The sequence below is a fragment of the Halichoeres trimaculatus genome, unplaced genomic scaffold (assembly GCF_033239565.1).
Source record: "Halichoeres trimaculatus isolate MK-OKI-2021-1 unplaced genomic scaffold, fHalTri1.1 fHalTri1_scaffold_15, whole genome shotgun sequence".
Classification (NCBI taxonomy): domain Eukaryota; kingdom Metazoa; phylum Chordata; class Actinopteri; order Labriformes; family Labridae; genus Halichoeres; species Halichoeres trimaculatus.
Genome location: NW_027437193.1, coordinates 20,924,228 through 20,952,108, shown reverse-complemented (window position 1 = coordinate 20,952,108; position 27,881 = coordinate 20,924,228). Strand labels below are relative to the sequence as shown.

At 38.6% G+C, this 27,881-nt stretch overlaps 3 protein-coding genes across 3 annotated transcripts in view; all 3 read right to left on the bottom strand.

Moving 5' to 3' along the window:
• scp2a (sterol carrier protein 2a) overlaps positions 1-17,413 on the bottom strand; it is a 36,757-nt gene extending 19,344 nt beyond the window's left edge. The window contains exons 1-12 of the mRNA XM_074688689.1: positions 17,240-17,413; positions 15,254-15,311; positions 15,090-15,161; positions 14,733-14,864; positions 14,516-14,580; positions 12,277-12,403; positions 12,119-12,182; positions 11,930-12,016; positions 11,648-11,798; positions 10,950-11,097; positions 8,941-9,048; positions 2,771-2,924 (exon numbers count right to left, since the gene is read on the bottom strand). Coding sequence (XP_074544790.1) covers positions 2,771-2,924; positions 8,941-9,048; positions 10,950-11,097; positions 11,648-11,798; positions 11,930-12,016; positions 12,119-12,182; positions 12,277-12,403; positions 14,516-14,580; positions 14,733-14,864; positions 15,090-15,161; positions 15,254-15,311; positions 17,240-17,293 — 1,220 coding nt within the window. The 5' untranslated portion in view covers positions 17,294-17,413. The remainder of the gene's footprint in view (positions 1-2,770; positions 2,925-8,940; positions 9,049-10,949; positions 11,098-11,647; positions 11,799-11,929; positions 12,017-12,118; positions 12,183-12,276; positions 12,404-14,515; positions 14,581-14,732; positions 14,865-15,089; positions 15,162-15,253; positions 15,312-17,239) is intronic.
• A 1,267-nt stretch (positions 17,414-18,680) lies between these two features.
• Positions 18,681-21,475, bottom strand: czib (CXXC motif containing zinc binding protein). The gene is made up of 8 exons (XM_074689013.1): positions 21,424-21,475; positions 21,252-21,335; positions 20,724-20,780; positions 20,546-20,627; positions 20,425-20,456; positions 20,036-20,113; positions 19,479-19,544; positions 18,681-18,976 (listed from the first exon to the last, which is right to left on the bottom strand). Exons 1-8 carry the CDS (start codon positions 21,427-21,429, stop codon positions 18,899-18,901), a joined length of 483 nt encoding a protein of 160 aa, XP_074545114.1. The 5' UTR covers positions 21,430-21,475; the 3' UTR covers positions 18,681-18,898.
• Positions 21,476-22,029: 554 nt separating this feature from the next.
• Positions 22,030-27,755, bottom strand: uck2b (uridine-cytidine kinase 2b). Its single transcript, XM_074688739.1, has 7 exons — positions 27,520-27,755; positions 25,249-25,408; positions 24,445-24,541; positions 24,115-24,257; positions 23,839-23,936; positions 23,620-23,668; positions 22,030-23,338 (listed from the first exon to the last, which is right to left on the bottom strand). The coding sequence occupies exons 1-7, from the start codon at positions 27,622-27,624 to the stop codon at positions 23,202-23,204; spliced, it is 789 nt and encodes a 262-aa protein (XP_074544840.1). The 5' UTR covers positions 27,625-27,755; the 3' UTR covers positions 22,030-23,201.
• Between the last annotated feature and the right edge of the window lie 126 nt (positions 27,756-27,881).

The window sequence follows — 27,881 nt, the reverse complement described above, 5'->3', positions numbered from 1 at the left end:
ACGTCCTTATTTGTTTGTTTGTTTATTTCTCTACATAACTGCACCTGGTTGTTTTTATTTGATCGAAACTTACCAAAATAAAAAACACATAAATTAGCTAATTTCTCATTTATTTCTATTTTATTTTAGCTGGTTTTAGTTTAAGTCATTCTCAGCCTCTTATTAAACTTGCAGTTTGACTTGACAGTGTATTCAGATGAAACTAATCTTCGCTAATGAGTTCCTCACACCATCTAAAAATAGAAGACCTCAGAAGATAGCACTACAAAAGATCAATAAAGTTGCAGGTTCATTAAACACACATACATTTCAAGAGACAAGAAGAAAGAGAAGATTATCCAAGTTTAAAGCCCCTTTCATTACAAGCAGCCTACAAGGTGCGTTTTGAGCTTACATGTGGTGATTTGGGTTTCTTGGCTTCAATGAACTGCTATGCTATACACTGTAAACCTCAAAGTTCCAATTACTCCGTTGGATTAAACTATGAAAACTTAAAACTTGTTAATAAGCTCAATTTACTCAAATGTCTGAGTTTTCAGAATTGAAAATGATGATTTCCATGTAGATTTAACTTTTGTTACTGTTTAAGTGAGCACAACTTAAAATCATAAGTTAGTGACTGTGTTTTGTAACCGTTAGTGAGGAGGGGACACAGTCAATATGAGACCCTGCTGTACTTCTAGATGTGCAGCAGCGGCTCAGGTTATCTGTGCTCCACATTATACAGACTGTTTGTCTGTGTGTCACAGCATAGACAAGCTGTCTGTGCTCCTTGTGGCATCTATCATCTGTCCATGCTCTATGTGGTGTGGACTGATTGTGTCAAAAATAAATATATCTTTTTACACTTAATTTTAAAATTGGCCAAAATAGCATGATAGTCCAGCCAAAATTTCATTTACTAATATATTAACCACTTCAAAAGTCAGTAAGTACAAGACCCAGTTACTAAAAATGAAATTAGAGCTGATTTTTGGTGTGACGGTGTTTGTAACCATGAGTGAAGATGGAACGCTGTGGATATGAGACCCATATGTTCCGATCTGCTTCAATTTTTTATTATTACATTTACTCAAGTCATCAGGCAAATTAATTGATATCACATTGTTCAGTTTTTAGTAAGGATAGCTTATTTTGTTTCACAGTGATATGCAACATTTTTTTAGCATTACTCATTTGTATTTGTAACAAAAAAGCATCAGGTTTATTTGATTAAAGACATTCAGCAAAATGATTTTCCATACTAATCAAGTACTTAGGATGTTTAAATTAAATTATTTCAGTTTTTTTAAGGTAGCCGGTTTACAAGCATTTTTTAAGTTAATTCAAATTATCTGGGTTTACAGTGTACATGCCAAAATTACTTTGCAAAGAGAGTGTTAATACTGTTTAAAATAAATATTCTATGTCGTTTTACATGCTTTATTGTATTCTATTTCTCTCTTCTCTGCTTAGTTTTCACGGGTTGGCCAAGAAATAAAGTACCCCAATTTTTAATCAAGATTTCGTAGCTCCTGCTGTTATTGTAGGGAGCTTTACTTTTGCATTAGGGCACACACTCACAATAGTTTAGTGAGCAGGTGGTTATGCAAAAAAGAATGTCTTCAAGATAAGATCAAAGCCTGATGTGAAGCATTACCTCACTTATTGTCTGACTAAAAGGTGGGAAAAAACTGTTTCCCATGAGCACTAATACCCACTGTCGTAAGGACGTGACTCTTACTAAGCAAATTAATGGAGAGCAGATCTTCTTTTTAGCAATATTTTTCTCTGTTCAAGACAGCTTAAAACAGGAAACAAAGCAACAGAGTAATGTATTTACTGATAGTTATGTAGTGTTACTGTTTAAAGCACAACAACAAGCAAACTTTGCAAACTCAGTTTGTACCATAATGTAGCTATATTTAGTGTCACTCAGGCTCCTCAGAAAAATTACCCACAAATTAGAAAATATTTAGCAGAATATCTGTTATTACATTTTGGAAAAAAATCTTGCTGCATCAATAAATAAGTTGAAATGAAAGGGAAATTGTTTCATCCAACTAGTGAGGTCCCTGTGCAGGTGTTACATTCCTCCTGAAGTCAGACTCAGAGTGAAAGCAGCTCAATAAGAAAGTCGAGCTGCTGCTGGATCATTTTTTCATGCAACTACAAAGGCTCAATAGCTAAATTATACTTCAAGTGTCCTCTGAGGCCTCTGTACAAGAATACTCACTGAAATGGAATCAACAGTTGGTCTTTGAAAAGAGACCTTGAACTAGTTCTGTAACACTCTGACATGATGACTCCAGATCCTGTGTATCAGTGATAAAACTGTCCTTAAATCAGCTGCTGCAGACTGCAATGAGCTTCACTCCCTGTCCAGTTTCCTCTCAGCCTCTAGGAAATTTTTTTTTTTATTCCATCTCCTCTGGGACCTTTTGTTAAAATGGAGTGACTGAGAGTCAGAGGATAGACAGGATTGCTGGAAAACAAGCTTCAAAAAACAAGTGGAAGAAAAATGTGGTTAAATTTTCCTTCTTCAGGTTAACAGTTAACACTAAAAGAGTGAGTTTTTTTTTAAACTTTTTATCTTTATGATTTCTTCTATTCCATTTATCCTTTTGCGTTTGTAGTATTTGTGTAATATGTGTTTGGTAGTTAACGTGATTGTTCTGCCTTGCAACTGTTTTGTTTGATTTAGGCTTTGAATTTGTCCATTTCCCTTCGTTTGGTTACTTATTTAATATTTTGTGAATATCTTATGAAGAAAACTCTAGCTTGGTCTCACCTTCCTTCCTGAGGAAACCCCAGCCTATAGAGGGTGACCACTACAGCTCCTCCTAAGCCGATGTTGTGTTGCAGGCCCACTTTGGCCCCAGGGACCTGCCTCCTGTCGGCCTGACCGCGAAGCTGCCAGCACAGCTCTGCACACTGAGCCAGTCCTGTGAGAGTACAGGGAGAGATAACAGGAGACAGGAATCAGGGTCACATGACCTCTCAAATTAATTCTAAAATGCTGGCAACAAATCAATTCAAGGTGAAAATGTATTGTCATTATTGACTACATGTCAGAAGAAGACACGGTCTGTGGTTCCAAATGTGAGACGTGCAGAGGTTTCTGATAGCCTGTTTTTTTTCCACACCATAAATTTCACTTGTTGCAGAAAGATTTCTGTTATCAACGCCCTAAAACCAGATCCAGGAAAATGGTGATGCTCTTCTGTGTTATCCGTTTTTGCTTGTTTTGGTCCTCTGGGAGCAGCAAACAACGATCACTGAGAGAAAAATTGGCCATTTTGTAAACTTCTAAACGCTAAGAAAGATCTGTTAACAATTCTTCATTTCATTTCCCAAAAAATTTTGCAAATATTTACAACTTCACTTAGTGCAGGGCTGTCCAATTTGGGGCCGCGGCCCGCTGCCCATGTTTGAATTCTTGTGACCTATATATATTAAATTAATGTAGATATAGTAGTCATCTATAGGGGAAAAAGTCTAAAGCAGGTGTCCAATTTTTTTTTTTATTCTATTTTTTTTTGTTTATTGTTTTTTTTCTCCAGTTTACTTACTTTTCCTTTATTATAAAATGATGGGAAATGCCCTATTTTTGTTTCATATGAGCATGTTGTGTCCCATGTTGTTAAGGTTATATTTTGCTAAATGTCTCTGAAGACACAGGCCTTGTATTTGTGTCATATGGCTGTTTACCAACTTCTTGCTTTGAAATATAGTAAAGAAACATGTTTTATACATTTATTATGCACAATTATGGGATATGCATATTTGATATCATGCACTGGAACATAAATGTTTAGTTTTGGCCCACGACCCTCCACCCTGATTCATTTTTGGCTCTTAACTGAAAAGAATTTGGGCACCCCTGACTTAGTGTTTTTCCTAATTAATGCCCTTGCACCTATTTTTGGGTTCTTCCAATATCTGAACAAAAAGTGTGTCAAGCTGGAGCGCAGGTAACCTAGTGGTCTAGGTTGCGCTCCATGAGGTAGGCCCTTGCACAGGTCGAATCCAACCTGTGGCCTCCCCACATCACTCCCCACTCCCACAGTTTCCTGCTCTATCCACTGTCCTCTCCTATCCAATTAATGAAATGAAATGAAATGAAAAATACTTTATTTATCCCAAAGGGAAATTCAGGAAGGTCTCATATTATGCAAAATTCACTTTATGAAGTCTTTAAGTGAAATTTGTGGGTTTTTAGCTTTCCTCCAAGCTCACAAAATGTGATAATTAATGACAAAACCTGTATTAGTAGTGCTTGTGAATGTAAAATACTGACCTAAAACGAGCCATTTTTATTTTGGGGATTTGCCGACGTCAGCGAACCCACCCCACCCCCTTCCCTGCTGCTGGAGAGAGGAGTGTGGCTGTTTTTGGCTGTAAACAGTCACATAGTTCCATGCACAAGCTTCCCATCTCGGAGGAAGACAAGACTAAGTGGCTAGAGTTCATTTATCAAGGAAATGTGCCAGCTACACTCAGTAAAACTGTGCATATGTGTGCTAGTCACTTCACGGCTGACTGCTTTTCCAACTTTGGACAGTACAACAGAGGGCTAGCAAATAGACTGGTCCGGAATCCAGGTGCATTACCAACCATCCGCAAACAAACCTCAGACCCTGGAAATGTGAGTATTTTAAATGCTGTGTGCTGTGGAGCAGATGTAAGAGCTTTTCCTCAGTGTCCCCCCTGTCTCTGTGTTAGCTTCAGGATGCTAACTTTAGCTGCAGTTAGCCTGTTGTTTTAGCCTGTAATGTTATGGTAAACGAGCTTCGCTGTTTTCTAAACATTTTGCACTCGAAGCTCATGGCACCATTCTCAGTGACGCTGAAGAGCAGGGCAGTATCAGCTGTGGCTCATTTACATATGAAGGCCACGCCCACTAAATCAGAGCGTTCTGAACAGAGGGGCTATGAGAGCCTGGAAACAATGCTGCTGGGCTTGATTTATTGGCTTTTTGGACCAAAACATGTTACTACCATTTTATGAGGACATCAATGATCCACATTAAACTGCAAAAAAGGAGCATAATATGGGACATTTAAAGGCATAAAAAGCCCCTCAAAAGTAAACTTAAGTGTGTTAAGCTGCTAAACACTCAGACAACCATGAGCTTATTCTGCATGTCTGTGGTTTGAGTGATGCTGTGCCAGCAAAAATGAGAGATTTGTCTGCTAGAGCAGGCACCGATAGTGAAGGGGATATCTGGTGTCAAGGGTGAGGATTTTGCAGGATGCAGAACAAACCCAAATTAGATTTGCAGACATTTTTGTTGCTATTGGCTTCATCTCTGTGACAATCGGAGGAGGTCCATCACGTTTGGTCAACAGCCAATAACACTCAAACATCCTGCAAGTGTTAAACACAATCTTTTCTCTGACACGCTGGCCTCTAATCTGTGAACTCACTCCCTAATCTCGACACGAACGGCTCCTGCTCTAACGTTATAGCTAAGTATTTCATCCTATATGCTTAACAAGCTTTGCCATTTCTCCATTATCCCCATAAGCTAAAGGACTGAATGGTTAAGACCTCTTTGTGGTGTATCTTTCATATTCTGCAGCTCTCGTATAATCAGACTCAACAGGGGAAAATCTGAGCCATTCAATAACTGAAAATTCAATATCTGAACCACCAGGGTACTTATAAATATAAAGCTGCTTTTTATGTTATAAAAGAAATATTCAATGACACTATCTTTTCAATGACTATCTTCCATTTTCCTCTTCCATAAGAGCAGATCACAAAAGCCCCCTTAATGACCACAATGATCAAAAGCCTTCGAGCCTTTTCATCATTTCTAAAAGTAAGGCCATTTATTAAGGCCTCAAGCACTCTCTTGTCATGACAACAACGAGAAACCAGAACCTCTAGAGGTGAATCATGCTGCACAGGTCGGTCAATTAGCTGTCAATCCTCCCGCTCACTGTGTTCGTGAGTGAAGAGGTCAGAGTTTTAAAACCAAGATTAGGAGCAACACCACGGATCAGACAGGGCTTAGCTGACTGGGGCACTAGCACACTGAAAGAGCGACTCAGGAGATAAGAGTCAGCACTGATGACATGACGCGGGGAAGACAGTGTGTGATACAGCGGTGATGGTCTACACCGTGAGGTCAGGAGGACGATTTTAAAAGAGGAAAAAGAAAAGGACCACACTGTTTCACCTTCAGAGAGTTTGTCCATGATTCAAAGCACTCAGACTCACAGGCAGGGGCCGTCATGAGCGCTAAAACAGGGAGTGAACCAATAATATCAGATCTGTCATATCAGAAGGTCAAGGCTGTGTGAGTCAGCAGGTCAGTTTGCTCCGTGTCGTCCCTCAACAGTTTTTGTATGTGCTGAAATAACAGGAGGAAGCTGCTGAAGCACTAACAGCTGCTCTCTCACAGGCAGGCCCTGTAAGCTTATTACTAAGAGACACACGCCACCTGGTGGTCACAGAGGAAACTGACAGGAACATTTGAAGACTTACACCTGCATATTTAACACTGGTAACACTGCTGTTTGTACGTTAAGAGCAAATTGACAGATCTTAGTCAGCCCCTGCTTCAAACAAGCTACAAAACATAAGGCAGCATAATCCATGGGATGGATCCTAATTCTACTAATCCTGGTCAAATGGTTCATTTGTTTATTTGTTTTTCTTTTGCAAATTGCACAGTTCTTGACATCCTTTTCATTGCACTGCTTTAATGTTCTAATATTTCGATTTTTTTTTACTTATGTGTATGTACTTTTTATTCTTCTCTGTTCATAGCTCTCTTTTATTATTATTATTATCTTTTTTTACTACTTAAGCTTTATTTCTTTCTATTCTTGTAATATTTAGTGTGTGTTTAAAACAATTGTACAGAAAGGAGTCAAATTTCTTGAAGTTTTGAGATACTTGGAGAATAAAGGTGATTCTGATTCTGTTTCTGTAAAACAAACAATTCTTCAGTTCATTGTAGCTCAACATGTTGAACATTTCTAGCATACTTAATGTATATATATGAAACATACCATCATGAGGTTTAAAGTTTTCCACCAAACTGGGACAAACAATGTCAAACTGTCTTAATTCAACTCAATTATAAATCCATTATGGTCACTGCTAACAATCCAAAGCCACTTTAATCCATATGTTTTGGAAATTTCCTGGGTTATCAGTTGATAACTACAGGTGGAGTTTCATAGCTATCCTCCTCCCCCACTTTATTCAAACTCAAAATCTAAATTTGAAAAACTTCACACAAAGTTTTTTCAAACTTGTAGCCAGAAGACAAATTTTGATTAGATGGAAACTCTGTAACCCTCCAACATTTTAAACAGTGGTTTAGAGACACGCTGTATTTTATTTAGCTGGAGGAGATAAAGGTAAACTGTCAGGAGGTTAGCTTACACCTGATTAACATTGATGTTGATTTCTGGAACAAGCTGCATCTGAAACAAACACCTGGAAAGATCCTTCAGATGCCGCTTTGATTCATGTGTTACTGCTCCCCTCGTTTGTGTTTCAATGCCTGTTTGTGCCTTAGATTACAGTGTTTACCAGTACTTATCTAAACTTGATAAAATATTGTTTTCCATTTTATTCATCTATTTTTACTGTATTTATTGATTCTTATCTTTACACATTATACCAACTTCTAAAACAAACACGACTTTTCAAAGTGGTGTCAACATTTAAAAGGAAAAGCAAACTTAAAACTTACCTGTTAAGTCTACCTTTTAACTTTTATTTGTCTTTTTATCTAAATACATTTGGATCTTCTTCTTCTTAAAGGTTTATAATCTTAACCTTTAGTTTATAATCTTAACCTTTAGTTAATTATATATCTATATATGTATCTGTTTTAACTTAATTATTCATCTTCTTATTATAATTCTTAAGATAATTACTTTTCTTCTCTTTTACTGCTTGAGTCTTTGAATATTTTATCTCATCTGTTTCTTTTAATTTGGTTGTTTTATTTTCTTATTGTGAGTTTAATATTTTACTTTACCTTCAGTGTTTCCTCATTAAGGTTTCCAAATAGCATTTCCACAGTTCCTCAGGTCATCTGCACAGACTTTAATTAAACTGTGTTCACCTTGTGCACTAGGGGTGTGGGTTAGTGGGTTGGCGATGGAGGGCTGTACATTGATATGTGTGTTTATGTGGGTTTATCAGGTCACCTATGATTATTTTTTGTTTGTTTTCTTTTCTTTTCTTTGTCCAGCACTTTGTGTTGTCACTGTTGTGCATGAAAAGTGCTATGGAAATAAAGTTTGATTATTTGATTGATTGATTAAGAACACGGATGACTGACTACTCACTTAAAAACCTCAGTATTACACAGAAAAAATGACGTGAATTGATTAAAAGAAAGGAACAGCTTTTCAGAAAAGAGGTCATGACCAGGGCATGTCAAAATCTGACAGACTTGTTGAGAAATATTATGTCTGAGCGTTGCAGTCATGCATCACTGATGATGTCTAATTAACTCCCATCACAGAACTGCGTTCTGATTAGTGAAGTGCATTGATTTTCCCACCTGTCAGTTTGTCTTTCTACTTACTTTGTTTTATTGAATTTTTTTTGCAGGACTATTGTGTTTTAAAACTCATGAAAATGTAGATTAACATGAAAATGATAATCATTTATGGACATTTTAAGTAAGGCTAACCAACATCCAGCTGAATGTCACTCCAAATTAGATTAACCAGGTCCAGTGTTTGCAACCTTTCATTCAGGACGGGGGAGGTTGGGAATGTTGATTAGTCTGTGTCTCTGACATTTTCTCAATAGTGTTTTTTTAATATTGCTCTACATCCGCCTTGTCTGTTACAAAAAAGCCATTAGCTGCTAATGCTTTCGACCTTGCCATTTCCTCAACCCACATACCAGTCTAGACATTTGTAAGTGTATGTTGTCAAAAAAGGACACAACTAATGGCATCCTTGAGGCTTTGTGTACCTGTTGCACCCAGAGGATGTCCTTTAGAGATGAGACCACCGCTGGGGTTCACCACAAACTTTCCCCCATATGTGTTGTCTCCTCTGTCGATCAGCTCTCCTGCTTTACCTGCAGAGGTTAAAGAGCACAGACTGATACTTACAGCGAGAAAAAAAGCTACATCTTAGAACAAAATGATATCAACATGCCTTTGGATAATCACATGAGACATATGGAAGTATTAAAACATTTTTAAGCAAATCTGTGTGCATTTCAGTTTGTTTTGTTTGGCGCCCCCTTGTGGAGAATGCTGAATTCAATGGGTCTTATCTGATTTCATCCTTAGAATGAATTTACAGTGTTTATAAAAAACAAAACTCAGCCTGTTTCTTTAACAATCACCTGCCAAATTTTTTAAAAGAAATTTTAAAAATTGCCTCAAACACTTTGAGTGAAACCTCCCCAAGTCGCTTTGGGGATGAATACCACCCATAAAGAGAAGACCTGACTTCATGCAGATGATCTCATTTGCTTTGTATGTCATACAGAGTCATCAGGATTGGTTTCAGTTTGTTTCATAGGTCTGTTGAGAAACCCCTCGGGAGCTTTAATTGAAACAGTTTCAGGATTATAAGTAAAGACGACAGAAAAAAGAAAAAAAAGAAAAAAGCATTTGATCACTTTTAATATGAGCCACATTAATCTAACAAGTCAAAAAAAAAAGTCTTGATTCTAGCAAGAACACAAACATTACATCTGAGATGCTTGTTAAGAGTAAAAGTAGAAACCAAAAAATGGTGAAAAAATCTACTTTTTTAGTTTCATGAATGAGGAAATTATTCTTTTCATTTCCAACTTCTTTTTGCTTTTGTTTTTTTTTTACTCCATCAAAGAAATACAGGTGTCATTTTTATAATGAAACATCTTGAATTGAGACATTTTTCCAGAATTTTCACGTACATGGGTCTGATTCCAACGTAAGGCATGTCATTTGCTACTCTTTCTCTCTAAATTTACAACTTTCCTTTGTCCTATCACTGAGAAAAGGCCTAGACAAACCCCAAAGCCATTTACAAAATAACTCAAAAAAAACATGGTATGTAGGATAAAATATGCTATTTTTTTATTAAGCAACACAGTCTGTGGGGGCACCACAGACAGCAAATCCTTCAACAAGCTGCTCAATTTAGTAAAACTACATTTGAATCATCCCAAGATTTGAGAAAAAGTCCTTTCCTCCCTTTGAGGTAGAAATTTCATTGTTGTCTTTTTCAATTATCTCCAAAATCAATGTTGTGTAAACTGTGGCTGTGGCAGCTGAAGCTGAAGTCTTCTTAGAAGTGTCACTACAAGAAAAATTAATCCCTGATGAGGAGGTCATTCGTTCAGGTGTGTTAGGGAACATCTCGAAGATTTCTGGTGACTTCAACTCATGTTACATTTAATAGTGTGTGTGTCAAAAAGCTGCTGAATAAAGAAACAGATTTTTCAAATAATTTCCATTCTGGAAATTCGCTCATACTTCCTGTACGTGAAACGTTCCTCATTCAATCCAATGCAAAAGGATTTAACTCTGTTTGATTTTTTGTCCCTTTTTTTACTGTGTTTCCCACAAGAATAGATTATTATGGAGAGATGCATCGTGTATCTGGTCTCAATGTCACATGTCCTCACAACTCCTCATATAGAGACAGATAGCTATGAGCAATTTTCTGAGAATGATAAATCTCATTCATTTTGTCACCTTCTTAAAATAATTGTCTGATTCATTTTTTGACAAAAATGTTTTTCTTCTTTTGTGTTTTCTGAAAATGACTCTGGCGATGACGTTAAGAAGGCAATGAAATGCTGTGTTATTCTGGAGATGTTTCTAGTTTAGCAGTGATACACAAAAACACTGTGTAATCACACTCTATATTCTTTCAGCTCACCGTGTCTCTGGAGACGTAAAACTACAAATGTTTGATTGTAAATGTGTAATTGTAATTGTGACTTTTCAATGTGGATGATTTAACTTCCAGCAGTCTTACCCTCTGGACACAGCCCGAGAGCCTCATACGTGATCAGCTCATTGGCTGAGAAACAGTCGTGCAGCTCGACCACGTGGACATCACTTGGCGTCAGACCCGCAGCTTCAAAACACTTTTTCGCAGCCAACTGTGACATGTCATAGCCCACCTGAAGAGAAGAAGAGGCACCTTAAGAAACAGCTCTAAAGGACAGTTAACTCCTCATTGTAGACTTATCCCCTGGAAAGTGTCACTGAGTAATGTCAGTATTTAGATTTCATTAAAAAAAAGAGGATGGAGGGGATTTTTTTGCTATTCCATTTTTAAAGGGTACACAAAAATAAAGACAGGGTGTCTGTGTTTTTCCCTGAACCTGTGAAATTATTACCAACCATCCACCAACAAACCCCGGACCCTGGAAATGTGAGTATTTTAAATGCTGTGTGCTGTGGAGCAGATGTAAGAGCTTTTCCTCAGTGTCCCCCCTGTCTTTGTGTTAGCTTCAGGATGCTAACTTTAGCTGCGGTTAGCCCGTTGTTTTAGCCTGTAATGTTACGGTAAACGAGCTTCGCTGTTTTCTTAACATTGTGCACTCGGAGCTTGTGGCGCTGCTCAATCAAAAAATGGAGCTTCTGAATAAAAAGTGTTCGACTGTTAACAGTCTGTCAGAGAGAATGACAGCAGAACTCTCCCTTATTGTGTTCAGGAAAACTTCTCACCATCTTAATGCAGCTGTTTTCTTCAAACGTGGAGGCGAGGTCAGTCACCATCTCTTGGGCCAAAATCTCCACTGCCTGATTCTCCAGGTGGTGTTTCCGCACAAAGTCCTCACTGGCCAGGACTGCAGCTCCAGCACCGTCTGATGTCGGGCTGAGGAGAGGAGAGGAGAGAGGACGTGAAGGAGAAACACGTGTAAGAGACCACTAGGCTAGCATCTGCTACACACTCAAGTGAAACTTATCCCCAAAGGTAGCAACAAGTTTTAACAATGTGTCTCTCACCAACACTGCAGCAGAGTCAGGTATTCAAACACCTTCCTGGAGTTCATCACCTGCTCCAAACTGTACTCATCCTGAAACTGGGAATACCTGCATGGGCACAAACACACACACACATTCCCAGACAACTGTGACTTTTTATTTCCATATACACTGTGCAGGTACCTCTGTCTACTATGAAAGTTGTCTTACGGGTTGTTGGTTGAATGCTTGTGGTTCTTCCAGGCAATCTTGGCAAAGTGTTCTGGTTTTGTGCCTGAAAAGATTCAAACATCAAGACAATTTTTACAGTGAAAATACAAAAACTATATTAGTCATGAACCTGTCCCCATCACAAGAGCAGTATGTACCATATTTCTCCATGTGCTCCCTGCCAGCGTTGCCAAACATCTGTGGTGCTGCTGGAGCTGCTGCCATACCATAAGTGTTGATCATCACCTCCATGTGCTTGTCCATTGGGTTGGTCCGGTCCATGAACTAGAAACATTGTAGATAAAAGTGGTCTGTGTTTGTGATGGTGTTAAAAATGTTCTTTGAAAAGGTTTGAAGTTTGTCAGTAAGCAAAAATTTCAAAAAGCTGGGGGATATCGATTCAGTTTTGGTTTTTAGTATGGCTGTCACTTTGATGTGTTAATTAGGTTAATTGATTAAACCGCAAATTAATGCATTAAAAAAACTAACAGAAGATTAACTCATTGGCTCCCAGCCATTTTCAGAGCATCTTTAACGATCTTTTAAGACCCAAATATATGTTTTCTGTGACTCTGTAAACACCAAAACTACCGAAGAAGAGTGGACTCTCTTCTTTTATGTCTCTCTTTCTGTTTTTGATCCAAAAAACAGACAAAACGAACTTTTCTCGATCACGTTCATCTCGGGCGCTCCATCCTTTGATCCTCTCCATGATCTTTGTCGTCTTTACTCACGATCACACCGCTCTTTCTCTCTGAACTACCGCGACACATCCTCAGCTCGAACGTGAGCTGCCTGAACTTTTCTGACTTGCAGCGTCTTGTTATGTCTCTGTCATCTCACATCTTCTCCTCATATCCATGCTGATCTCTCATCGACACAACAGTTTCTGAGCATGATTTTGATTGACAAGCTACACCAGATCCTGCCTCCCCTGCTGAAAAACATAATTTACTTCTATAAACACAGTCAACAATAACACAACGTTAACAGCAGCAAACACGGACATTTTAATATCGGCCAGTAGATAATAATGTGGATTTAGAAATCTTCTCTTCTTCATGTATCCATTTGATTAGTCATGCACTACAATTTTGTAATGTCCTAGGACTCAAATTCCTTATTTGGGGACCTTAAGCATATATGACATTAAAATGCCATTAATTATATTAATTATAGTGCTGGGCAAGTTAACGCATTATTTTCACGTTAACCCGTCAATCTATTAACGCAGTTGAATATTTTATCGCACATTAGTGCATGTTGCTCACATGCTTTTATTTTGTAAATGTCTGTTGCTGACCGCAGTGGAACCAGAAGTGAAATTGGCGGGAAAACACGATGAGTAACCAAAACAAGCATGGAGAAGAGGGGCAACGCCACGGAACTTAAAGGCGCTCGCCGCTTAGTGTATCAGTCCGCGCGCACGGCGTGCCAGATATAAACAAACGCAGGTGGTCTGCCAGGACGAAGAGACACGATGAGAACTAGAGCCTTATTTTGCGGTCTTTTTGTATGAAAGCAACGCGCTGAAAATTCTCTAAATAAAGCGTGAATGCAGACCGATATCAGAGTTTTTCAGTGGGAGTCCGTTTATTTGTGTTTTTGGTCAAGTAAAAATTGGCGCCGTCTGAGTGCAGAGGAAACCGGCAGAGGAGCAGGGAGGGGGTGTTTGGTGCATGCGCTATGGGCTTCTGCTGCACAAAAACACTGCTGTAGGGGTAATTTCTGCCCTAAACCTTGTGATAGGACCCAACTTGTTTCATCCCAGAGAATCACTTTAATGCCCTGACAGTGGCAATAAGCTTTAATTTTGTATTTACATTTTGTAAATATATGTGATTTAACTATTACTGTATAACAAGTACTGATTTAGTGTTTGCATGACAGATGTTATGGCACTTTCACAATGCGATTAAATATGATTAATCAGGGAAATCATGCAATTAATTACAATTAAAAGTTTTAATCGTTGCCCAGCCCTAATTAATTAATTACAAATCATGTTATTAATTCGATTTTTTTTTAATCGCCTGACAGCACTAGTTTGTAGTGTATTTCACAAAGACCACTTTGATAAGAACACCTTGGGTCTGGTATCATAAGATATGGTCCTGTTAGTGGTCCAATCCAAACCAGTGTTAATTTAACATCACTCATTCTTAACATGAGAATGAGACAGAGAATAATATTCAAAATATTCTACATTAGTTAAGCAGGGTAAACCCACTGGGGGTCCCAAAATGAAGTTTTGGTAACTTTTCTAACTTGTGTTGTTGAGCCTAGATTGCTTCCCTAGATTTTATGAATACACTGTTTTACTGTTTTAGTGAATCACTTTGTGTTTTTTTCTACAAGGCATTCTATAACAAACACAAACCTCATGCAGTTTTATACCTTTGCAGATAAAGAGCCTCTTTCCATCCGTTCAAACCCCAAAGCTAGCACACAGTCAGCAAGGCCTGCAGAGGGTGAGAAGCATCAATAAAAGTCAATTCTACATCAAATATTGGAAAAGGAGGTTAAGGTACAAATTTTTGGAAAGCATCTTCACATTATCTGAGGTGTGAGGTTTGTGGGTGGTTTCATTTTTCCAGTCCCCTAATGAACTCACCTCCCAGCACCAGCTGCCGTGCCATGAAGAGAGCAGTGGATCCCGTGGAGCAGTTATTGTTGACATTGATGATGGGAATTCCAGTCAGACCCAGGCTGTGGTAAATGGCCCTCTGCCCACATGTGGAGTCCCCTGAAGAGAGGAGATCAATGTCATGACTTCACATAGTATGGGAATAGAACGAGATCAGTCCGTAACAAAGTGAGATAAATTAAGGCAACAGGGTCAAAAGTGTAAAGCAGGTCAGACAAACACTGATTATATTTTCTAATTGTAGATTGTTAGAGCTTGTTCTGTTAACTACTGCAGAGTAGCTTACATGTAACATGTTACCCAAGCCAAACCACAAAGTCTTACCATAGACGTATCCCACACAGGCCTGTTCGATGGCAGAATATGGGACTCCTGCATCTGCAAGAGCTTTTTGACCTGAAACATGATGGAAAATTAATGGGATCCAACAGATTACACAACAAGATCCAATTTCACAGATGATAGGACATGACAGATAAGATAAGCACCTGCTTCCTTTGCCATATCAGGGTAATCATAGTCTCCTCTGGCTCCAGGTTTGTCAAACTGCAGAGAATACAGGGACACAGAGAGATTCTGGGTGTCAGTGTTTACATCAGTTATTTAGTACAGACATAACTGAATATGTTCATCTATCAGAACACAACCCTGGATCCTCAGCCTCAGTGATAAATTGGGCCAAAAATTAAAGGTGACTAGGACATTTCCCTCACAGAGGTTTGCACTCATGTATTTAATTGCTTGTATCGCTTTATAAAGTACATTGTTTTTTTAATACTTATTTAGATTTAGATTTATTTATTTATTATTTAGATTGCTTTTCTTTACCTTGTTCTTGACCCTATGGCCTCAGTGTATTTTATCTCCTTTTCTTAGTTGTTAGCTGCTTTATCTGTTTTTACTGCTGACTTTTCTTTATCAAGCTTCTATCTGCCTAACTTGTTTCTCTCATTTTATTGCTTTTAGCTCATGAAATTGCTTTAACCTTGTTATCTTCTTACATCATCACACATCTTTGGTCCTCCTGGTCTGTGTTCATGATTGGCTCTTGTGTTGCTTGGATTCATAATGTGAATCTTTATTTTTGTTTGGCTTCTCCTGCTGTTAAGTCCCAGTGATATACTATTTTTCTTGGTTTAGATTTTGATGTTAGGTTGCTCTGTCATTGCACAAAGTTTACAGATGCGCATTTAAAAATAAATTATATACGATATTCAGCTATGGTATTCGACAGTTATTCAAACAGCCCCCTCACCCTCACTGCAGACATAAAGAGATGGTGATCTACATATTTAACAAGTTAGATTTAATAGACAAATGGATATAATATTGAAGTTTGCTCTAAACCTCATTTTTGTTGATTCTTTAGTACAAATTCCTCCCAGAACTCTCTGATGCTGCAGATTTCTCTGTGTTTTTCTCTGAATCTCACAGTGTCTCACCTGTTCTGCTGTTTTCCTACGTTTTCTCATCTTATTAAGAGTTTTATATCTTATTATCATATTATAGAACAGTTTTCTGAGCCCTAAAACAACAGTCTGACAGTTATATCACAATTCTGGACCTGGTCAACAATAGAAGTTTCTAGGATGAGTTGATATTCTCCTGTATTCACTTTTTCATTATGATACAATTATTCCAACTTTGAAAAATCCCAACTCATCGCTACTTATTTTGTTCTATTAGCTATTTTGAGTTCAAGGTTCTTGCTGTGCTATCATGTATTTTTTCGTTATAGGCTATTTCAGAGCACTTTGTAAACTTAATTTTTAAAAGATATATATCAATTAAGAATCGTGTTTATTTTAAGACTTTTGGTTTTATTATCAAAGACACTCATAACTTGGCCCCATTTTTTTGTTAGTTTGCATGGTCAAAATGAGACGCGTTGAGTCATTTTGATGTGTTTTTCTCACTCAGAAACCTTGAACATTTACATTTTCACTGATAATTCACCTTTGGAATCATGAGATTAGACTGACACTTGCTCTGACAGCTCTGCACAGACTACATGTTAGCAGGCTGCTGGAGTGATGACCCTTAGCACAGTTTGTACCTCTGGCCATGAACTATGGACTCAAAAAGTACGAACAGGAGAACTGATATAAAGACCTATGTACGTTTACCGATCAAATCAAACAAAACTCATAAAACACTCAGAGAGACAAACTTAAAGAGTTAAAATGCTAAATAACTCCTTCAAGATTTCATAGTACAGGCTGACTTAGCTGGGTATGTCAGTGTCAGCTACTGAAAGTTTTGGAGTGCTAAGACACCAAACGAGTAGTGCGCAAGGGTATCATCACTACTCTGGGTTAAGAAACTGTGATATTCACGTAAAAAGTTAAAGTTTTGAATCAGCAGCACATAAAATGCATTGCAAAGTGGCGTTAGCAATTTATGCTAGCCTAATGTATTGCATAATTGCATAATGTAGTTCGTGCCTTTCAAGGAATAAACTAATATCATTTTACCTTTGTCATGCCCACACCTATGACAAACACCTTGTTCTTCTTTGCTGGTGCCATGTCGTTTTTCCTTAGCAGTTGGTTCAGACAAATAGACAGAGGAAGGCAGGTCTGTGGGCAGCTAGCAGCAGCAGCAACAACAGCACTGACACCGTTCAGCAAACTCACTATAGAGCAAAGATCGTTTGTGACTGAGAAGATGATCACGCGGTGGGAAAATTTGTGGTTATGGGTACAGCACAAGGAGCTGTCGTATTAAAACATTGAAACAAAAAATAAATACAGGAAGAAAAGAATCTTCCCCATTGCAGTTATGTAAGTCACTTGAAATTCGCCTACAATTTCCAACTTTTAACTGTTATCATTTCCAGATAAATTCAATGAAACAAATCAAAACATTTCTCAAACTGTTATAAACTGTAAAGTAATATATACTGCATATGTGATAAGACATTGAAAAATATTTGAGATGCTCACGTTTAATTAATTATTGATTTAATTGTGTTTAACAGTTGGTATCTAAACTTGTTTTATTATTTAGAGCTCTGCATTCATACGACTGTAAAGATGTTATCTGATATTTGTCGTACATACCTGAGGCTGACTTAAGAAAGCCTGAAGCATTTCAATGCAATTTTACTGTTTAACAGAAAAAAAGTAGGGATGCACAATGTTGGATTTTTGCCGATATCCAATGTGCCGATATATCGAAACCCCTTTTGGCTGATACCGATACTGATAATCACAAGTTTGTTTGTTTTTTTACACTGTAAAGAAAGCTTACTCTTATTGTGACGGTCTTATTTGTTTAAGAAACGCACATAAAACAAGACAAAAACATTTGATTTTACCATAAATAAAAAATGTATCATTTATTCAAACTCAAGACATTCAGTATTGAAATACTGAAAAATAATTTCTTTAGATCACATGAACTTTAAATGTACAATGCATTTTTAAACATAACCAAGTTGCATTTGATTATCTTAGAGCTACTGTAACAACCTGGTGACAGACACAGAGCTCTGCAGTGCAAATAAATGAAGTGCTACATTTTATCTAAGGAGCGTATTTTTCAGATGGAAAATAATAATAATCCTAACTGAATAGCACCTTATCATCTGTGCCTATCGGCAGAAATTTTCATATCTGCCGATACCGATAAACGTGTTTTTCAGCTTTTATCAGCCGATACCGATATTGTGCGGATAATATTGTGCATCCCTAAAAAAAAGCTCTACACTTGTCATGGTGTGCTGGTTATATGCACTAAGTAGTGCAGGATACATCCACAAAGAGTGAGAGCTTTTTTTTTTTTTAATTCAAATCTTTGTTAAGCTCATTACCTACCTATAACATGTTTTAGATAACTTTGTACTACTCATTTCTGCTGAAATATACAGTAGCGCTCAAATTTGAAAGAAAAACACTTGACAAGAATAATTCACCTTCAAGTTTATTGAGGTGGTAAAAAAAGAGAAAAGAGAATGTTGATGAATCCAAGTTGTGTCAGGACCACAGTTGTTGTTCATCCAACCTGATAAAAGTTCATGAACCAAACCACTACCACAGCCTGGAAAATATCCTTGATGACAGGAGAAAGGCCTGAGGATGTTTGGCTTTAATGTTCACCCGCACAGCTCACTGGCTCACTGATTGATGACATCAGTACTTGATGAACTGGTGTGTGACTTCATAGATTCCCACTGACTCTTTCACTTTCTCATCGTAGTCTGTCCAGTCCTGGTTTTTACAAGAAAAAAAGAAGGGTGATGTACATTAGGGAGAAAAAAGGGGCATTTAGCATTCACAGAAAACCAAATAGCATATAGAAATTCATTTGATAACCAAAGTTATGCAGTATTGAAGATTAAAATTTAGATACAAGCCATTTTTGTGCTAATAGGTGATTTTTTAGTCTTGAAGTGGGAGGACTGCTAAACTGGTAGCCAAAACACAAAAATAAAGATAACTCCATTGCTCATTTATTCAACAATACTTCAGTGTGGTGTAGTGCATGTAGGCCTTCAAATTGGCAGTGATCTGCTTACTTTAAAGTTACCAAGATGCTGCCCCAAAGTTTGCAGGTGTTTTTTGTTTTGTTTTTTTAAACCCTGATATTAAGATTCTCTGCTCTTATCTGCAAGACACTGGTGTTTGCATTTCGCTAAAACAAAGATTGGCATTGCCTGAAACGACCCACAGAATCAACAAACACAATGTCAGGTTTTTCCCTTGCACTTACTTTTTCTAGTAGGTTGACTTCAGGAAACTGTGTTCCAGACTCTGCTCCTTGTGCAGCAAAGCCAGCCTGGAAAAGGGTTTTATAGCATTTACTTGTCAAATTACTAAATCCTGAGTCACACTTTTCTTTTAATTTTGATTTAGTGGGAATAGAACTGTGGGTGTATCTTTTGGCTTGAAGCAAATGAAGTCTGTAAAAAATAATCATTATTCGTAGTAGGGCCAAGGAGCAGTACACTTACATGAAATGATGTCATTATGATTACAATACTGGTCTAATTATACAGCAGGTGAGACAAGATATACATGAATCATAATATCCTGTTAGAAAGTATGCACTGTAATTTTGAAGACTGTTTGCAGGAGACTTCAAATATACGCACGGGTTTAAATATGAATTCACTACAGCTGAATTTCTTTGCTTCAGTTTGTGATGAGTATTGTATTTTTTCATGAAACAGAGGCAGTGTTTATTTGTTGTGCTTTCTTCTGCTTTAAAAGTCCACTGTAAAAAGTTCTTCCTGTACACTATGTGAACATCTAATCAAACGTTCTCACCTGTGGTTGGAAGTCAACCGGCTCCAGACCTCGACACTCAAACTGAACCATGGTCTTAAAGCGTTCATTGTCTTCAGCCTTCAACACAGCAAAAACAAAGTAGCGCTCAAACAGTGGGACCTCAAAATAAAACAACATCAAGCATGCATTGTTTGACTGCTGCTCTTGTGTTAGGTGGTGATGTTTATAAATAATGTTTTCCTTTTGTTATGGCTCAGCAAACACAGTTAACAGAACAGAAATGCACAAATTTCCATCCTCACACTGTCAGTAGGGCTTCCATAGTGAGGAAGTGTGGGCAAGTTGAAGAGCAACTGTGTGAAACACAAAGACACCTGGACACTAATGACACTCCTGTGTGGACTCTGGCTTTTTTGAAATACACTTACATTGTACGGTTGAATAGTGTCTCCAAGAATATCTGTGAGAAGACAGGTAAAGATTATTCCACCAGAGTTCACACGTTTGGAAATGAAGACAAAGTAAGTGAAATGAGACACCAGCTCATACCTATTGAATTTTCCCTGGCACAAAGTTTACACTTTAGTACCATGCTGGCGCTGCCTCTTCCTCCTTTGAGTGGGACACTATCCTATGAAAGCACGAGAAAGAAGATGGGTAAGATCTGTCATAATGTTTTTAAAATGTAGGAAAATGTATGTGCACAAGAGATTGTTTTTTGTCTTACCTCTAGAGTAACATACTGCCATTTATCTGGGACCTCTCCACAGTTTCCGCACTTCAGCTAAAGATGAGTAACAGCAAAAGAATGTACAAAAAGTAAGACATCATCACCTCAGATTTATGGATAGTTTGACCCCCACAACTTACTATACCGTTAACATGTCTTAGTTAAGTGATGTTGTGAAGGTAGAAGAAGGGTGTATTACTGAAATTTAATATGTGTTTGGAAGGTGAGAGTGGGGAGAGTGACTGCAGGAGAGCATGTTAAGGATTACCAGGAGAGGACCAAGCACTGAATTTTGAGGCACACCATGTGTAATGGGGTTGATATGGCATTTGCACTTATTGATTAAGATGCATTAAAATCTGTCAGATGGGTGGGATTTAAACTCGTACAATCACAATTTATAATATCTGCAGGGCAAATCTTGGTATTTTTTGGTGTGTTTCGACAAAATGCTATAAATATGATTATAATACCTCCACTATTCTAATGAAGTTAGCTATCATGCTAGCTTTACAGACATCCTACCTTCAGAAACCAGCGGAAGTCGTCACCTACTGGTCTTACATTGGTGACATTTTCCAGGGTGGCCTTGAACTGGAGCCCAAATTTCTGTCCAGACAAAGAAAGAAAGAAAGTTAACTCAGAAGTGGCTCATACAGTCCACTGTTGACATCAGCAACATGCAGCAGACACGTACCACCATCTTGACGCTTCCAGACTGTCAACGTATCGTGCTGCCTTCAGTTACCTCTCGTAAATATTGGCTTCTAAATAGTTATGGCTACTTTTCATGTTCCTCATTTTTCCCCACATTAAAATGGGGTGGTATAAAGTAATTATATAATATTTTAGGGAATTTATTTCTGCTTAGACTGTTAACCACGGTTTTCCCAGTAATTTGATGATTACATCGAACTGTGCACATGATAGACTGTACAATAGGTTCATGCTTATGGTTTAACGCTGAAAAAAACAATGGCAAGTGAAGGCAGCTCAGTCATCGCACCCTCTGGTGGACATACTATATACGACACGAATGACCTACTTTGTGTGTCCCATATTATCCAGTCTACGGTCCTTCCGTACACAATCAGTCCAATGACAAACGTAACCTTTACTGGAGTGCACCGTCAGTCTGCTCGTATACGTTTATTCACAAAATATTTCCAGTTATTGAGTCAAGGCAGTTTCTTTGACGTTATCGAAACAGTCATTTGACAACCAGGCTGGACTGAATCAGTTTATTGACCAGTAGGTAAATGACGTCATTCATTTAGAAATCATCCAACCAAATGCACTTCAACAGCCATACAGTACAAATCGATCGTCCATTTGTTCCATACAATACAAATACAGCACATAGAATACAAAAATTGATTTAACAGCTTTTTTTTTACATTTTATTTTAATCTTAGGATAAAATGAAAACCTGCTTCTACTGTGAATACTTACTGTACATGATAACCTGAGGCAACATCACTGAGGCATTGTGGTGGGTCTGTGTGGCTTTGAGCCATAAACCTGGGAAAGAGGATATTGCTGGAATTGAATACCTTTCTTATTTCAGATCAAATAGTATTCTTGCCCATTAAACAGATGACTACTGTATAAAACTGTCAATTGGCTACATTTGAATAATTTATACAAATTTGTTAACTATTTATAAAGGAGTAATTTATGTTTTCTTTCAGCAATTAATTGGAGGGTAAATTTATCCCCCCAAAAATAAACATTTAAAGTTTAATAAATTTGTGTTTGAACTTTCAGCCTTTGGCTTCATTGGTCTTGTCACATGTTCTGCATGTGACAATTGGAACTGGAAATCATGTAGTGTTTTTCCTGTTGCTGCAAACACATAATCAATGAAGTGGACACTTTGTGTAGTAAGCAGACCAAGTGTAACACTTTACATCACAATACAATGAAGGAACATAAACACTGAAAAACAAAGTGTAGAAAACATCCCCAAGATTGTCGGTACAAATACAGGGTGCAATCTTGGTTTCTTCAGCTCTTCTTCTTATGAACATCCTTCTTATTTGGAAACCATCTAAACATTTTTCAGACTCCCCAGACTTCAGGGGTTCAAGTTTTCTCAGACATTACAAAAAAAGCAAAAGAGGGTTCCCCTTTTTTTATTCATTAGCGGCATGAATTATTCCATGAAGCAGCAGGGGATACATGAAAAACAAAATGCAATCTGGGAGGGAAAAGCATGGCGTTTGCTTCAACCCATGGTCTCATCACAAGAACAACAAGAGCATGTACTTTTACCCTCTGGACAAAATCTAAATCCCAACAATTACAATTAAAGTAACTAATATAACAAGAGTAGTCATATTTATAATAAAAGGCATTTCAATTCATCTTGCATGTTTTTTTTTCTTTTTTGTTAAATACAGTGATGCCATCAGGCATTATTTACAGCGCCACCCACACACCCCTCTCCGCCCTGAGAAGAGAGGTGTGATGGGGTCAATGAGGCCGGCTGCTGGACTCAGAGGTCCTCCTCTGGCGTGGGGTACTGTGGCCATTCATACAGCCGTTGTGACGTTTGTTTAGTCCGCCGTTCAGAATGTCTTGGATGTGCTGAACTATCAAGTTGATGGCCACTGCAAGAAACAAGGAGAGTATTTTGCATCAAAGTATTGGTTGCGTTTTTTCTAACTTCACAGCTCAGACTGTATGGCCTATTTTGAGTCCGATACCACACTGACAAGTTACATCATTGGAGGAAACTGATTAGATTTTTCCAGAACTTCTCTGCAAAAATGTTAGACCTGTAAAAAGACTGAGACAGCAAAACACCAGAAACCCATTCCTACAATTAAATCAGTATCTACGGAACATTCATGACTAAATATTTACATGTACAGTATAATAGTGTGCTTACCAAGGTTATCTGCTCCTCGAGGAATTATAACATCAGCATACTTCTTTGTCTAATTAACACAGAAAAACAGAGAAAATAGTAAAGTTGCAGCTTTTTACTCATGATCAGGCCAATACTGATGCATGTGAGTTCAGAAAAAATATCTATATCAGTCAGTTTAACCATACACTGATATCAAAGTAAAACTACAGCTGCTTAAGAGTTACAAATATCACTCACTGGTAAGCAAAACTCCTCAAAGGCTGGTTTCACAAATGTGATGTACTGAGCCAGCACCTGCTCCAGCTCTCTGCCACGCTCACTGATATCTCTGAGAACTGAAACAGAGAAACAAAAGAGATGAAATGCAAATGTTAGCCTTATAAAAAAACAACGTAATAAACAAGAACCTGTTGGTATTTTCAGCTATTACAGTTCAATTAGAATACTTGAGTAAGGTGGAGCCCTTCATCAGTTCCAAACTAGGTGTTTGACAGACAAACTTAGACTACATACCTCTGCGTGACAGCCGTGTGTCTGGATCTGTGTCGACAAAAAGTTTCATTTGAAACAGGTCCCTGATTTCTTGGGAATAGAACATGAGGATGCCTTCAAACAGGACCACGTCAGCTGGATATACTGTCACAAATTCATCCTTCCTGGAATAACACACACACACAAACACCATATATCAGTTAAAAGAACAAGATAAGGCATCAATGCAAATTTATGATCATTGATAAAGCACTAAATCAAACACTGATCAAGATGCCTAATAAATGTGACTCATAAATATAAATTAGGACACACTGCATGTCCTGTAGATTAATGTACTTGCTGGCTCACCTGGAATGAGTAACAAAATCATAAACAGGAATCTGGACAGTCTTCCCCTGTAGGATCTGTCGAAGTGTCTGCATGATCAGTTCATTGTCAAAGGCATCTGAGGACAGAGAAAGGCACACATTTGACAGTGTTCTCCAAGAGATGTCATTTTAAGCATGGCAGTTACACCAGCCCAGTGTGGACACGTGGGAGCTTCACTGCACGTTTGGTAACCCAGGAATCCCTTCAGAGTGAAACAGGTGTTGGTTTCAACCAGAGTCTGGCAGCAGCTGCCTCTTGGAAAGACCTGCTGACTGAGGGGGTTTTAAATCTACTGAGAAAGGAAGCAGGAGCAAGAGGGGCACAGTCACACTCCAAATATGGGGTCAATGCTTCTGCCAGCTACACACTGAGGAAAAGTTTGACACACTAGAAATGAATGCTGCTGTGGATCATCCTGAGCAAGTGCCTACTTTGGATGTCATATCTGCCTGGCTTTCTGCATGACATGAGTCATCTCAATTTAAAAGTGCTAAAGGTTCCCACACTTCCATCACCAAATATTTTACATCTCTTAACATGAACCATTCTTTAGTTAATACAGCCTGTCAGTCTTTATTGTAAAGCCATACCCACAGGAAACTTGCACTTAAAGATTCAGGGATTGGTTTCAAACCAGTTCAAAATAGATGTGCCTGAGGCAAATTACACCCTGCACATAGAATACAATGTACTATACAAATCACTAAAGAAAGATTTGCAAAACGTGTCACACAAGTGCATGCTTCGGAGAACGCGAGCTGTTACTAATTATTATCTGCATACCTGGATGATCAAAGTTGAACTGGCCTTTGAGGGCCTTTGCCTTCTGCTCTGGAGTTAGCACCTTGTAGAAGCTGTCCTGGCTGAGGATGGCCACCTGACGCTGGTGATGGTCAATCTTGTTCTGGCCCAGAAGCTCCATGATCTTCTCACATACTGACGACTGCAGTGATAGAAACACTGATCAGTAATTGTTGGAATACAGAGCACAAAGAGAGAAAGTAACATTTTCATGTTGTATCCCCAGTCATAACTACCAGGAAATGGAAAGGGTGGGAGGGGAGGTCTCTACCCTCAGAGTGAGCTAACAAAAGTGTGGGTGAACTCCCACCAACCTGCCAGATTTGACCCCACTGACCCTCCGAACTGAATGAGTCTCATACTCTGTGCTGACTGTGCGTTCTGTAGTGACAGAAGCCCAATTGTCTTTGTGTCCATGAAACTAACCACAATGAACTCATCAGCCCCTCTCAGGAGACAGGTGTTGCACCACATAAAAATTGCAACAATTTCAGACAAAGGACTCGATTTTCAGAAGTCAAGAACCAATCCATATTTCGAGTTCATGTTGCAATTTACAGTATTCTCCATGATGACTTGTTACATTATTCAAAAACAAAACACTTTTAGATAGTCCATGAATTATCTTATTTGTTTCATTCTTGGCGCATGGCAGGTATGTCAATTTTGCACACAGGCATACTAAAATTGTGCCATCACTGAATAGTTAATAAATTAAAAGAATAACTTTGTTATTACCAGAGAGCAGCATATTTTGTTTTAAAGAAACCTCAATCATTTCTTTAGTCAAACAACCTCTGAAAATCCAAACATCCGCATTGCTGCTTCTCTGCGCCTTAGGCTACTTACAGATAAGAAAGATCAGATTGCATCACCCACAACACGTGCCTCCAGAATCATAATTAAAAGTGACGTAGTTTCAAACCAAAGGCAACCCTCCGTCCAGTCCCATGTGAGGCTTTTCAGTAAGCAAAATACAGGCTCTGTGCCAGTATGCTGATAACTGGGACAAAGTTGGGAGGTGGGGCAAAGAAGGATGAAACCCGGTATAAGACCTCCTTTCTGACTCCACCATCTCCCCACAATAAAAAAGTAAACATGAACACATGCAGCCATACACGTGCACTATTTGAGCTCAATGTGCACACATTAATAAAGATATCTTAAAGAGGGAGTGTGAAGGTGGTTGTGGGTTTAAGGCTTCATTCAAGGGCACCTCGGTAGTGCCCAGAAATGAGCTGGCACCACTCCAGCAAAAACCCCGAGTCAGTAACGGGGTTTGACTGTGCGGCTCCCACATCAGAGTGAGCTCCTGTGCCAACCACTTCAACCAGTGCCTCGGCTTTAAGAGGTGTGGTGACCAGTAGAACCCACAATTAGTTCATAACAAAGCAACTTAATGACGTCTTCAGTAAGAACCACCTCTGTGTCATTTACTCCCAGCGTGACCTCGAATGTTTCAGCAGCACAGCCCACGCAGCCGCGCAACTTAGGGGAAACTGTGACGCGATGAGGCTAAATGTTGGATGTCAGTTTATATCTGAACAAATATCAGCGTTTGCCCCTATACTTGGCCACAAAAGATACTGTGTTTAAATTGGTCGTGATTCAGACACGGGTGCGACGGGGAGACACATGTTTCGAGATGCAGTTTTCCCGCTGGCGCCATTGTCTGCTATCCTTCATCACATAAACATCTAGGTTAACGTTATTCAACGTATAACGGTCACCTCAGGTCACTTTCACTGAACAATATGTCCCCATAAAAAATAATACGAGCAAAATTTCATTCCGTCGATAGTTAAATGTTTAATTTCAGTGACTGCATTACTAACGGATATGGGTGGCTTTAAGTGTTTACAAACAGCTTGAAGCAGGCTAGCACCAGCTATTGTCTCGCGCACCCGGCACAGTTAGCATGTGATGGAATTTAGCTAGGCAGCTAAGTGGGCTAGCATCTGTGATCTCCACGTAGTCTTAAAGTTAGTCGCTTCTGCTAACGACTGCCAGGTCGTGGGGGAAAAAAATAGCATAGTATCCAGTGCAAAAGCCATGCTGAACTAAACCGGTGACAGCAAGGACCTGGATGGTTAGCCAGATGATAGAGCTGTCAATCAAACTCCAGCGTTGAACCGTTGAAGCCACGCGGTCAACTAGCAAGCAGCTACCAACTGACCCATCTTTCGTCATCTAGCTCAAATCTAACTATGACAACTCGACAAAACCATTCAGTTATCTAGATGTAGTGCCGACCTTGCCACTGGCGGTACCCCCGGAGACACCGATGAGAAAAGGTTGACGAATAATGGTGGTGTTCTCGCCGCGGTCCTTTAGATGTGTCTCACTGTCCCCGGCCATACTTGCAGTGTGGAGTCAGAAATGCTGCGCTGGAAGATAATAGCAGCGAGGCTCCTCCCACGCGGCAAACAGTTAATGCCACACACTCACACTACCCACGACATTAATTGATTTAAATCAATTTTTGATGTAGTATCCGTTAGTAATACCTAATTTTATTTCTGATTTGAGAATGATGTTTTGTTTTTACTTTGTCTGAGATTGACACACAACCTGTCCAATCGTGTGATCATTCGCTGTAGCCTCAACAATGTTGG